Source organism: Columba livia, chromosome 1, assembly GCF_036013475.1.
Source record: "Columba livia isolate bColLiv1 breed racing homer chromosome 1, bColLiv1.pat.W.v2, whole genome shotgun sequence".
Classification (NCBI taxonomy): Eukaryota; Metazoa; Chordata; class Aves; order Columbiformes; family Columbidae; genus Columba; species Columba livia.
The window spans coordinates 175,223,758-175,236,043 of record NC_088602.1 but is presented as its reverse complement, the minus strand read 5'-3'; the positions used below and the strand labels follow the sequence as shown (position 1 = coordinate 175,236,043).

Here is a 12,286-nt window from a genome sequence, read left to right as displayed (position 1 = left end):
CTAAGAATACACTTTTTACTACTGATAATACGTTTTTTTCCAGGGATGGACTAAATGCTTGGTAATCAGTAACAACATACACATTAAAGACCACTGATGCTACCCTTGGCTATACTCACCATCTGTCTGCTTCTTGATTTTCAAGGTGACAGTTTCTCCTGCCATCTGTAACAAATGAATGGCTTCGCTCAAAGGTTTTCCTTTCAGACTGCTGCTATTTATTGCTAGGATTCTGTCTCCTATGTGAATTGCCCCAGTCCTACAATAAGAGAGGAAAGTAAAACATTAAGAATAGTGTGAAAAGCAACAAAGGCAATTTCTTTGCATATTTGGAGCATGAAAGTCTCATCTCCCTTTCTTTCATTTTGCTTTTATAGCTGTGTTACAGAGTAATTCTTTTGTTAGAAATGCTTAAAGCAAGTCACCTTTGTTGTAGTGACAATAGCAGAACTGAGGCACGGAGATGTGGATTTCTGTGTCACTGCAGTAGTTGAGTTTATCACCTGTGGATGATAATCATTGCAGCCCACCTGTGCAAGAGTCATCTCCGACTGCTCAGTAAGTTCGGAGATGAGTTAAGTTTCTAGAAGTCTCACAACATAACAGATAATGGCAGTGTGAGCGAGTAACCAGCTATTTCACCAATGTGGCTTTCAGGATGGATCATATCAAGAGAAGAAAATAAATTCTCATTGTGTAAATGCAAGCCCACAGCATCATGTTCTGTGTGCTGTACATTCTCTCTGAAAACACCACCAAAGTACCAGTTTCAATGACTCTACCTATCTTAGAAATAACAGGTGAAAACCTCAGCATTTTCATTCTTCTCTATTCATTACTTACCATGAGGACCATTTCTGCTCCTGGGATAATGAGGGCTATGGCATATGGAACTGCACATACAGATGCAATGCGTGTATATGATAAGTAGCAGATAAGTATATGGTAAGTTCGGATAAACTTAGCCACATGAAGTGCTTTCCTTACCTATTGTACTATACAAGGCTATTGATTTTAAAAGGCTGCTAAATTGTTCCTGTGACTAAGCAGTTTGATTGACTACTCTTTCCTAGGTGATTTATAATAAGGGCCACAATCCTCTGCTCTGTCTTGTATAATATGTGCAAAAACACCCTGTTAAAATATTACCCATGCTCCTAAAATTGCCAGTGATCAAAAAACAACAGCAAAAAGGTTATAAACTTGGATTTGGAGAATTATAAAAAAATAAATTGCTAAACCATGAAAATTAGCAGCTTGAGGTAAACAACATAAATCTTTATCTTGACAAAAAGCACATTTAAAAATAATTTGCTTTCCAATTTACCTTTCAGCTAATCCTCCTTTTGTAAGGCTGGAAATTATTATGGGATCAAAGGGCTCTTCAGTACCAGAGATTGTAATTCCAAGAGGCCCACCATAGCGCTTGAGCTCAACAGTATAAATAATTGCTCCAGAGCTCTCCTGTTCATCTGCAATAAATGCCAAGGGGATGCAATTGATTTCTTATGAAAGAGGGAATGAAAAAAATAGCACATTCAGTCTAGTGACTGGTAATCAAACAACATTTTCAAAGGATTACATTTCAGATACACTTCTTAATCATACTTTACTGGATTATTTAGAAAAAAAAAAAATCTTGTGCAATTTCTATTGCCAAAATCTGATTTTATTGAAGTCAATAGAAAAACTCCCCTCATTCTATTAAGACTAAATTTTACTCTGTTTAAAGTCTTTATATCTTCTTTCCAATTAAAAGGTAACTTCAGGCTATTTTGTTACAGAATCACAGGATGGTTGAGGTTGGGAGGGACCTCTGGAGGTCACAATGTCCAACCCATCTGCCCAAGCAGAGCCACCAGGATCAGGTTGGTCAGGACTGTGTCCAGATGACTTTCTAATATCTCCAAGGATGGAGACTCCACAACCTCTCTGGGCAACCTGTGCCAGTGCTCTGTCACCCTCACCATAAAAACGTGCTTTCTGACGTTCAGGAAGAACCTCCCATGTTTCAGTTTATGTCCATTGCCTCTGGTCCTGTTGCTGGGAGCCACTGAGAAGAGCCTGGTTTTGTCTGCTTTACACCTTCCCTTCAGGTATTTATATACATTTATAAGACTGCCTTGAGACTTCCCCAGGCTGAACGGTCCCAGCTCTCTCAGCCATTCCTCATAGGAGAGATGCTCCAGCTCCTTCATCATCTTAGTAGCCCTTTGCTGGACCTGCTCCACTATGTCCATGTCTCTCGTGCACTGGGGAGCCCAGGACTGGTTCCAGCACTCCATGTGTGTCTCACCAGTGCTGGGCAGAGGGGAAGGATCACGATCACCTCCCTTCACCTGCTGGCAACGCTCTGCATGATGCAGCCCAGAAGGCCTTTCGCTTTCTTTGCTGCATGGGCACGTTATTAGAGAAAATACAACTTGCTACTATTGCATAAATACTGGTACTCATCTGTTCCTTGGACCTAATGGAATATATTCAGAATCAAAGAGAAATCAAAAGTTATAAAACCAAATTTCCTTAAAAGAATTGTGGGAAAAGTAAAAAGATAAGGTAAGCAGCTGTCTTACTAAGAGAACATGAAATATAGCCCACGTTTTTGATGGACAAGTTTTATGCTTTTTTAACAGAATCAAAAATAGCCTCTGGATTATCAACTAAGTTGAATAATAATTCCATCAGATTTGATTTAATTATGTCACATGAGGTCACTTGCATTATTTTGAAATTCTGGTCTCACCAAACAATCATCAGAAATGGAGAATAATTCATCACTGAGTACACTTAAATAAAATGCATTTTCTTTAAACAATACCCAACAGGTGCTGCGGCAACAAGAAAGGCTCTTGTATTTATAGAGTGCATGCTTTCTACATATTATAAAAAGTATATCCCAGCAGGAGAACAATCAACTGTAGTATCTTTGAGTTGTGAAGGGAGATTTTGAAATATAAAATGCCAGATTTCTCCTCAGATCAAAATAATAAGTGCTCCCTTGCCCATCTTACAGTATTGGTATTCAGCCAGGATGTCTGGCCTGGCGGGCACCTTTTACCTAGATCTGTGGGTAATGACATTTCACATGGCTCAGCGAGTGTGGAAAATGTCTAGGATGCACATTCTGTAAATGTTACTAGAACTAACCTGAGACAAGCTAGAAAATTCAAATGTTCCCATTTCAGTCCCTATAGACAGAAAAACTTGAAAAGGAAAAAAGATACCTGTATCGCTAGCAAAGTTCCAAAGAGTTGCTTTCTTCTAATGCTGAATACGGTAGCTAAGCAGAGCTGGAGAAACACTAACACCTTTGGAGCTAATTTGCTTCTTCCAAGTTTGCAGAAAATTTAGGCCTTTAGCTTCCTCCACCACAACTCCCTCTTATTACCCCCTTGCTATCTATATAAAGAAAGAGGAACATATATAGAACTAAAGCAGGGAAGAATTAGTGGTGTTTATTTGGCAAAGAATACTGCGATTTTCATGCCTAGTGTTGGCCTTGGATTCCTACTTGGGGCATTATCATCACTTTTCTGTCTCAGTTCACATCAGCTGGGCTGTATCTGACCGGCTCTTTCCAGAACCACCCAACTCCCAAGACCCACTGGAAGCCTCTGGCCAGCACACAGTGGGCTGGCACGTCAGCTGCCACTGCACGGCAGGAGAGTGGCAGCTCTTGCTTGCTTGATGGAGCATTTATGGAGCAATGACAAATCCTCTGGGATCCAACGCTGACAACGCTTACACAGGTGCGGCACTGACACAGCACAAGACTTCAGCTGAAGGATGGAAACTAATCCTCCAAGCTAATTGAAAATGCAATAGCTGGTATTTGCTAAGGGTTGACACAACACTGATGTTCCTCTGCTATCAACAGTAAGTGAATAAAAAGTTTATTAATCATACAGCAGCCCTGCCGCGCGAGAGCTGGAAGTTTATACGTCTTAGTGAACGAGTGGAAAGGAGACTGGTCCATCCTGTCTGTCTTCTGGTTTGCCCTAGTCAAGAAAATTAAAGACAGAATGCAACAAATGCCAAATCGCTACACTGTTCTCTTCAGTGGTCTTTCCAGGCAGCAGAAATGCCAGCTATCCAAGAACATGGCACGCATGTGGCACAAACTCATGATGAAGGTCAGTTTTGCCATGACAACAAAGAATTCTAATATTCAAAAATGGGTGGCAATCATTAGGTTAATAAGGAGATAAAACTGTTCTCAGTTTGAGAAGCTGACAGAAAAACAGAAGAAAACAGAAAAATTGCTGAAAACATACTTCCATCTGGGGTGGAAATATAATCAAACTATCATGTCTTCAGTTCTCACGTTTTTGAGATTTTCCCTTCTTTCTTTTCTTGTGACACACATGTGGATAGATCTTGGAAAGCACATTCAATGAAAGCAGACCTCCTGCGCTGCAGCGACTTAGCTCTGTCCGCTACTCTCTTGACCTTCAGAGTAACATCTGACCAATACAGACTAAGGGGCAAAGAAGAGCACGGTCTGGGGGAGCACATGATATACAACCCCACTGCTGGCCTCACCTGCATGGCTGGCTCTGAGACACATACAAGTGTCTGGAGGACTTGGAGAGACAGCAGAGGAAGGAAAAACAGAAGGCAGAAGAGGAGCTGGAAGCTAGGAATACTTAAAAATGAATATAAAGAGTTAGAAAGGCAGCAAGGAAGTGAGAACTTCAGGAGGAAGAACCCCTGCTCCCTGCCTTCCCCTCCTCAAAAGCATGCCAGGCTTTTCTTTTCTCAGGGAATTAATTACTTTTTTTTCTGTTGAGTTTAGGAAATGCATTTCCTCCCTTTGTGAGAAAAACAGATGTTCATTAACAACCTAATGGAAAAAAAACCAAACTTGATTTTAATTGAGGTGCAGTTTTCACTACACCTTTGCTACTGTTTTTAAATATGTATTTTTTTCTTTAGCATTTCAGGAGACATATATTCATTTTAGATTTCAAAGTGCCTGAAATCAATTACACTTTGACACTTAGTCAACTGTTACAAGAACCATTTGTATAGAGAGTTTTGTTCAGCAGGTCTCAAAGTAGCTGTCTATCTACATTTGAATCTGTTCAGTTACATCAATCATGTCCGGATAAGACACCACAGTTGTGTGAGAATCTTGTTACAGATACATAATTTAACTGTAAAATAAGCAATGTAAAAGTGTAAAACAGAACCATGGAAAACAAATCCCACTCGCAAAAATCTGTACCAGCTACCATGGTGTGCAATATCTAAGAGGGCAAAGATGTTATTTTACATGGGTAGGGACCGAAATCCACATTTCAGTGATGGCAATAGAAATTGTGCACCAAACTCAATGTAAATGGAAGCTGACCTAGAAAGAGATCAAGTCTACAAGGTGAGCAGGAGTGGGGGGATGACATGACACGCACAGGACAAACCCACAGGTGTTTAAAAGAGTAGAAGAACTTATTTCTTCTTCTGTGTGGCTGTAACTCACACCCTTCTTCTATTGTCTGTTCGTAGTTTCTCCACAGGGTTATTTATGAGAGGGAAAAAAGGTGAAGGAAGGATCATACGTGCCATGAGCACTTAAAAGATAGACTCCTCTCTTGTGCAGCAGAATACTCAAAATTCCTTCTACAGGCATTTTTCTTGCCAATTTGCTGCCAAGTGCAGTTGCAATTTGCTCTTCATAACACACCTGGTTTGCTCAGTTTTGCAAAGCACCTGTCAGTCAAGTGTCCCTTTGGATGTACAGCTCATGGCCAGTTTGGCCAGCCTCTGTCCACGTTAGGAAATATTAGCTGTCCTAGCTTACGTCTAGGCCTGAACTCATTTTCTTAACAGTAGGAGTGGACTATAATTGAACTACAGGGTGTTTCAAAAAGATCGATCCAGTTTGAAATCACTGTATCTCTGCAATCACGAACTGCCCATGAATTAAATTCTTACAGTCTGTACAGCAGGTGGAGGGAACATAAGGCATTTATAAAAAGGTTACTAGAACTTTCTAACCCATTAAACCATTTGTAAATTTTTGTGTAATTGTAACGCGTTGGGTCCATCTTTTTGAAACACCCCATATTGTGCTTGTGAAATCAAGAGGCTTGCAGAAGCACAATAGGGCTGGACTATTGTGCGAGTTGATATATTGCTGGTATAGAACTTGCTTGGCATAACTTACTTAGCACTAGTAACTAAAATTGCTGCAGCCTTAGGCCACAAGAGCTGACTAAGCTTAAACTTGATATAACTAATGCTGCTAACAAAGAACTCATTGAATTCAGCAAATACAAGCAGAATGAAAAAGAGGAGAACCAAGGCCAGCCCAGTGACAGTGAAAACCAGGAAGAAATCAAGAGACCACCAACCAAAATTAAGTGACTGGACTTGAGGCTGAACTTGGAGATCAGGTGATGGGTGGTATGGGTAAAATGAGAGGCATGATTTGGAGTCGGGGTCCCTCCCTGGAGGTACCCAGCTCAAGCTGACCTCTCTGCTGTTGTACCATTCAAATAAATTACTTAGTGGAATTTATCACCTCAGACTCTGCTTTGGGAAGCCTAGGGTGAAGAAACCTCTTTAACAGTCCAAGATGGACCAACTATTTGTAGTAAATCCCACCTCACCACCTGTGGGGATTTAACAACAATATCACACTGAGCAGTGGCCATTCACCTTGCTGGATCAAAATTTACTTCTGAAAGCCAGTTTGTACAAGGTACTAAATGCATCCACCTTTGTTTTGTACTGATCATACTAAGAAGATACTTGGTTTGCTTTCAAAAGCAATTAAAGGAAAAGAGCATTCTATGCAATTCTAAACACCATTTCAACACTCGTACTTGATTTTAAATAATGTAGTGTGGTTGGCTGTGCCTTCTCACTGTAAGATTGCATAAAGCATAAGACAAGTGATTCTACAGTTCATGCTTTTGTTTAACACTATAATATAAATCCCACCGGTGATGGTAGTTATAATCGTCTAACTTCTTTTGCCACTAGAATGCATAACAGAAGTTGCTTTATTATGTCCAGGTAGAAATTGTACTCTTATGGAATCCATAATGAGGAAGATCTAGGAATATTAATAGAGGTAGGTGTGCAAAATGATGGCAGCTCCATTACTTTCACTGGACTGATCAGACCTGGCTCCTCCATCAGCCATCCAAGCACAGCGCGTAAAGTGCTACTTATCTTATGCATGTGAACAGTCATACTGAAGTCAAGTTCATAAGTTTATGGATAAAAGCATGCACTTCACCACTCTGCTGGAGAACTGAGACCTATGGATCCATGCTTTGCTAACCATGATTCCAATCTTAAAAGTAGAGAAAATCTCAGTACGCTGATCAAAAAAAAGATCAACCTCATATGACTGCACCTGAGGGGAAACTGCATTTCCAGAAAACCGAAGACTTAATTTTGCAGTGCAGTTCCTGCTGGCAATATAGTCACTGAGAAAATTCAAAACTTTATATACCATTCAAATTCTTTTTAGTGTTAGATTTTCTGATTAGCATTAGCAAAAATCAGCCATGTTTAGAAAAAAAAAAATCACTAAAATTTAAATGCAAAAGAATAATCCTATATTCTAAAAATTCTGAAATTATACAAGAATCTGCAATAGGCTCATTGCTAATACCGGAATTATCTTCATCTTTGCGGATCTTTAACTTTACAAGGTCCTCACAGTGCTGAAGGATCTGGACAGCATCTTCCATTGAGCAATTGTCAAGTCGAATGTTATCTATTGCAAGCAACTTATCACCCAGTTCAAGTGTCCCAGTTCTGTGAACAATAAAATAAGCTTAGATGAAATTCTAGTAACATTAAAGCAAGGTATCTTAGAAGATATGAACATTTTTATAGAAACTAGATGGATTTTTAAAACAATTACTTCTTAAAATGCTACACTTTGGGCGCAGCAACTTACAAGCTTCCTCTGTGTAACTAGATGGCTATACAATGGAAACAGATATTTACAGGGAGCTTGAATGTCTTACCTGTGAGCAACACTTCCTTTCTTGATATCAGAAATAACCAGAGGGTCCCCTGGTTTTCTACTGGATGGAGCTGTAATAAAGAACAAATATAAGTATCTGGTTTTATTACCAGATATGCAGATGGACTTATTCTGTCCATAAATCAATACTTTGCACACATTATTAACCTGTATTATATTCCTCCCCTTCCCCTAAATTATATGTGCATGAATACAAACGATCATCATCAGCAGATTAGTAAGACTGCATACTTCTCAAAAATTAGAAAATGCCAGAATTAAGGTGATTAGTGCAAAGTGAATTTAACCTGATATATCTGAAGTCTGGGTTAGGCTGGGACAAAAATGGCTGGGACAAAAATACCACAGTACAGCTCCAGTGATCTATCACAGAATGTGGTGTAGCTACAACACGTAAGGAAGGCTTGCTGTTAGTAGAACCTTTCACCACAACCACTAACACTGATCTTTTGCCAGAATATTTCTGTCAGTCATATATCACATTGTATATATCCCTGACCAACAGACCTGCTCTGGCAAAATATCTTGAGTGGGCTAACCTACATTCTTTACATCCACTCCTGTCCCATTCAGTGCTGAAGGCACAGGTATGAAGATAATGTTTCCTGGGTGAGAAGGAAAGATGTACTTCACAATAAATGAGACACTGTGGGTAGTGGGCACATATACCATTGGGCCGAGACAGTTATTACATCTGCGCATACGTAGCTTACATCACTTATATCACTTGTTTGACTATGACTCGCTGCTTCCTCTGAAGTAAACACATGCCTCTTCTGACGAGTAACCTTGCTCCTCTATACTGCTGCTGGGCCTTAAGCATTGTGGACCTCTCCCCATTTTGTACTGGAGATATCTACTAGAAACCCTGCAATGGTCAAATTAGTAAAATCCCTGCCAGTCCTTTCCTTGCCCACCTAACTTGTCTCTTCTTGGGGGTATCTGATATAACTTTCTGTCCATCATGGTTAAAAGGACTGACTTTTGGGCCTGTTGTTAACAAAGGGTGTGGTAATATTAAAACATTGCCACGTGGTATAAGGCTCCCAGTTCTGAAAAGTCCTAATGGTTTTTGTACATGTAGGGATCTTCAATTGCCCTGAGCCACTTCTGCCCTGGGTACTAAGGCCTCTGCATGCACTCACAGAAGGTACTTTTCCATTAGGCTACCAATATTGGAAGATCACCTACAAAATCCTGATGTCAGTTACTTTAGCTGCTCATGAATTTTCTCTTTGATGGAACATGACAGATCTTCACCTACAGCATCCACAAGGTATATTAATAATGACATTTCCAACACAATATTCTAACAGATCTTGTTAACTTTGGCAACCCTGGCTAACAAATCCTTTGAATGTCCGAAGGAACTGTTTAAGAACTGCTAAATAGCTGTATTTCAAATGCAGTGTCTTGAGAGTTCAGAAGACAGACAGACATACAAGAGCTTTTAAGAATTTTTCGAAACTTGTCTAAAACACCACACTTTCAGGAAATGCCTATGTTGCAATTTAAAGAACAGCAACTAACTTTTTTTTGCAAAAGTTTTCATAGCTTGTTTCTCATACTTTCACACTATAGGTCAACTATATTTTACATGACAGTTCAATGATTTACTTGAATTCTTTGGGTTTATTTCACCAATTAGTATCTTCTTACAATTTTAAAGTATCGCTTTGGTTAACTTTTTTTTTTATTTTTTTTTTAATTCTATGCTTTTACTATCTGGGTTGCCTTATAAATCTCTGAGGTTATATGCCACCCACTGTACAATGCCTGCAGCCTGAGATCTGAGTATTGAGATAGTTCTTATGAAACTGCTTTATAAAAATTACCAGTATTAAAGAAAACGGCCCATTATTGTTCTAAAAAGAAGGGAGAAGGAACCAAGATGAGGGAAACAGCACAGCTCCAAGTGCAAAGCCACAGAATACATCTGTATGCAAGGGGAATGATACTGCAAAGTTATCAGTTTCAAAATGAGTAAGTGCGAACCAGTGGTACTTTGTCAGTTATCCTGGGCTATTAATTGTGTCTGGTGGATGAAAGCCTTTTTGTAGGCAGCAAACACCGCTCAGTGTAAACTGAATCCCCCCATGCTGACAAACCCTTAATAAGCAGCTACACCACACTTTGTTCTATTTTTGTTCAATGTTCATGACATACATACTATAAACTATTCAAGTTGTGCTGCAGAGATAAAATCATTAATTTCCTTCTGAACTTTTGTACTGCTCATCGCTGCAGCCTAAGATTGTCTCCCAAACACTAGTGAACAGATGCTGTTCCCAGCAAGAAGATTGAGTACTATTATCCTGATTTTACAGATGAGGAAAGGAAACATAGGAAAATTTAGGTCAAAGTATGAAAATTTTCAGTGAGCAATTTGAGATATCCATGCCTTTATTTCTCACAGTAGTTTGTAGTATATAACAGCTTCTATGTCCAAAGCACAACCACTGCAATTTTCAGCAACAGCTGCAGATGCTCAGCATTTCAGCAAGTGTGACCCCAGGATCTCAATGGCTTCCACAGAAAATCAAGCAGACAGTTGTGGAATAATTCCCCCTCCCCAGCTCTGTGAAATGACTTGTCTCAGCACAACTCTATTGCAGAGAAAAGGAAAAAAAAACCTAATTTCTCCAGGGTAGCATTAAATCATCTTGACCATGAGATCACCTCTTTTTTCTTTCTGCAGTCCTCCACCTCATTCATTATGCAGCCGCCATCCCCTTTTATACACACCACTGTTTCATCTCTCCCCAGAGAGCAGAGAAGCAAGAGTCTCAGTGAGAAAGCAGTATTTGACCACTTAATTAAAAGAGATATCCTCATGAATTAACACAAGTCTGAAGTGACACTCTACAGCTTTAAGTCTCCATTCTTCTCTTTCATTTCAGAATCACTTTTTGGTTTTAAGAAACAATTAAAACCAAACCTCCTTACCACTCACCCATGTCCAGCCTTCTTCTTGCTCAAGTCCCAACTTCTCCTACCCCCGATCACACCTCAGCCTCTTTCCTCATCCGCCGTCTCCCTGTTATGGCCTTCCACTCATTTTCTCTCCTTGTCCCATTCTGCTTGTCCACTGAAGATCTCATGTTTTCTCCTCTTTGTTCCAGCTGTTAGTCTACCTGCTGTTGAGCTTTTGTAGAGCCCTTACACAGTCTGTATGATGCACTACAAGTGGACTGAAGAATGCATAAAGCTGTACAGATACTAAATTTAGTGTTGCAGCTGGAAGGCTGATCTTTAGCAAGTTGTTTATTCTCTCTCTTTAAATTACTCCATGATCCTAGGTCTCCGTCACAGGCCTCTACCCTACTTCTACTAGTAAAGATACACATCTCCTGCCTATTCCCCTCCACTTGAGAACAAGGTCAGTGAGGTGGTGTCAGTTTTGTAGATCAGCTCTTCCATTAGGTTAAAAAACACCCCAGACAACCCTCCTTTCTTATTTCACTGCTAACCCAAAGAAAATGAAACAACCAGACAATGTGACTCAAACAGATTTTGGGGTGGACATCTCACCTACCACCCCACCAAAACTCATGAGCCTTGCTTCAAGTTCCAGAGTTTGATCAAACTCTGAACAAACTGAACCAGTAGAGAAAAATGCTCATGGGATAGAAAAACATTTTTCATACAAAGTGAGTCCACTTATGCACAATGCTGGCTAACAGCTAGTAGACTTTTTAAAAATAATGTGGTTATTAAATAGATGAAAGAGCTTTTTAAAAATTAGACTGATGTAGTTCTTTTGTTCCTTAAGTACTGGTTCATGTGGAGCAGCTAAAAAACCTGCTGATTCTTCAGACTCTGTCTTGAAAATAATTATATGTAACATTGCAAAATGAAGTTAATTTTCATAGGTGAAATCCCAGAAATATTCTTAAGAGAGTAAATTCTCATAGTCAGTGCTAAGTGTCTGTAGATATTTACAAAGCTTGTTTCTGACGAAATAAGAAAGCAATAAAGTAGACTATAGTATAGCTGCTAGTCAAAGTGACTTAGAAAAGCTGATGCTGGTTTGGGTGAGATTCTGATATTCTTACCAGCTTTGCAGCTTCTTATTCCTTGAGTAGTCCCATTAGCTTCAAATAAATTATTTATGAAGCAAGGTGCTGCAGTTCATTACCAGTAAGGATATCGGAATCTTACTTAAAAAGGAAAGAAAGAAAGAAAGAGCTGTTAACTACAATTACCAGACTGGTATGTCATTTTCTTGGATGTCATTCAATATATTTAAAAAATATTAGTCTATGATAAAGTAGCCAG

The 12,286-nt window shown here is 39.4% G+C and overlaps 1 protein-coding gene across 20 annotated transcripts in view; it reads right to left on the bottom strand.

Moving 5' to 3' along the window:
- GRIP1 (glutamate receptor interacting protein 1) overlaps positions 1 to 12,286 on the bottom strand; it is a 326,528-nt gene that overhangs the window by 21,001 nt on the left and 293,241 nt on the right. For all 20 annotated transcript variants that reach the window (XM_065048544.1, XM_065048495.1, XM_065048514.1 and 17 more), the window contains 4 exons: positions 7,989 to 8,058; positions 7,628 to 7,773; positions 1,328 to 1,472; positions 120 to 259 (listed from right to left, as the gene is read on the bottom strand). In XM_065048544.1, coding sequence (XP_064904616.1) covers positions 120 to 259; positions 1,328 to 1,472; positions 7,628 to 7,773; positions 7,989 to 8,058 — 501 coding nt within the window. The remainder of the gene's footprint in view (positions 1 to 119; positions 260 to 1,327; positions 1,473 to 7,627; positions 7,774 to 7,988; positions 8,059 to 12,286) is intronic.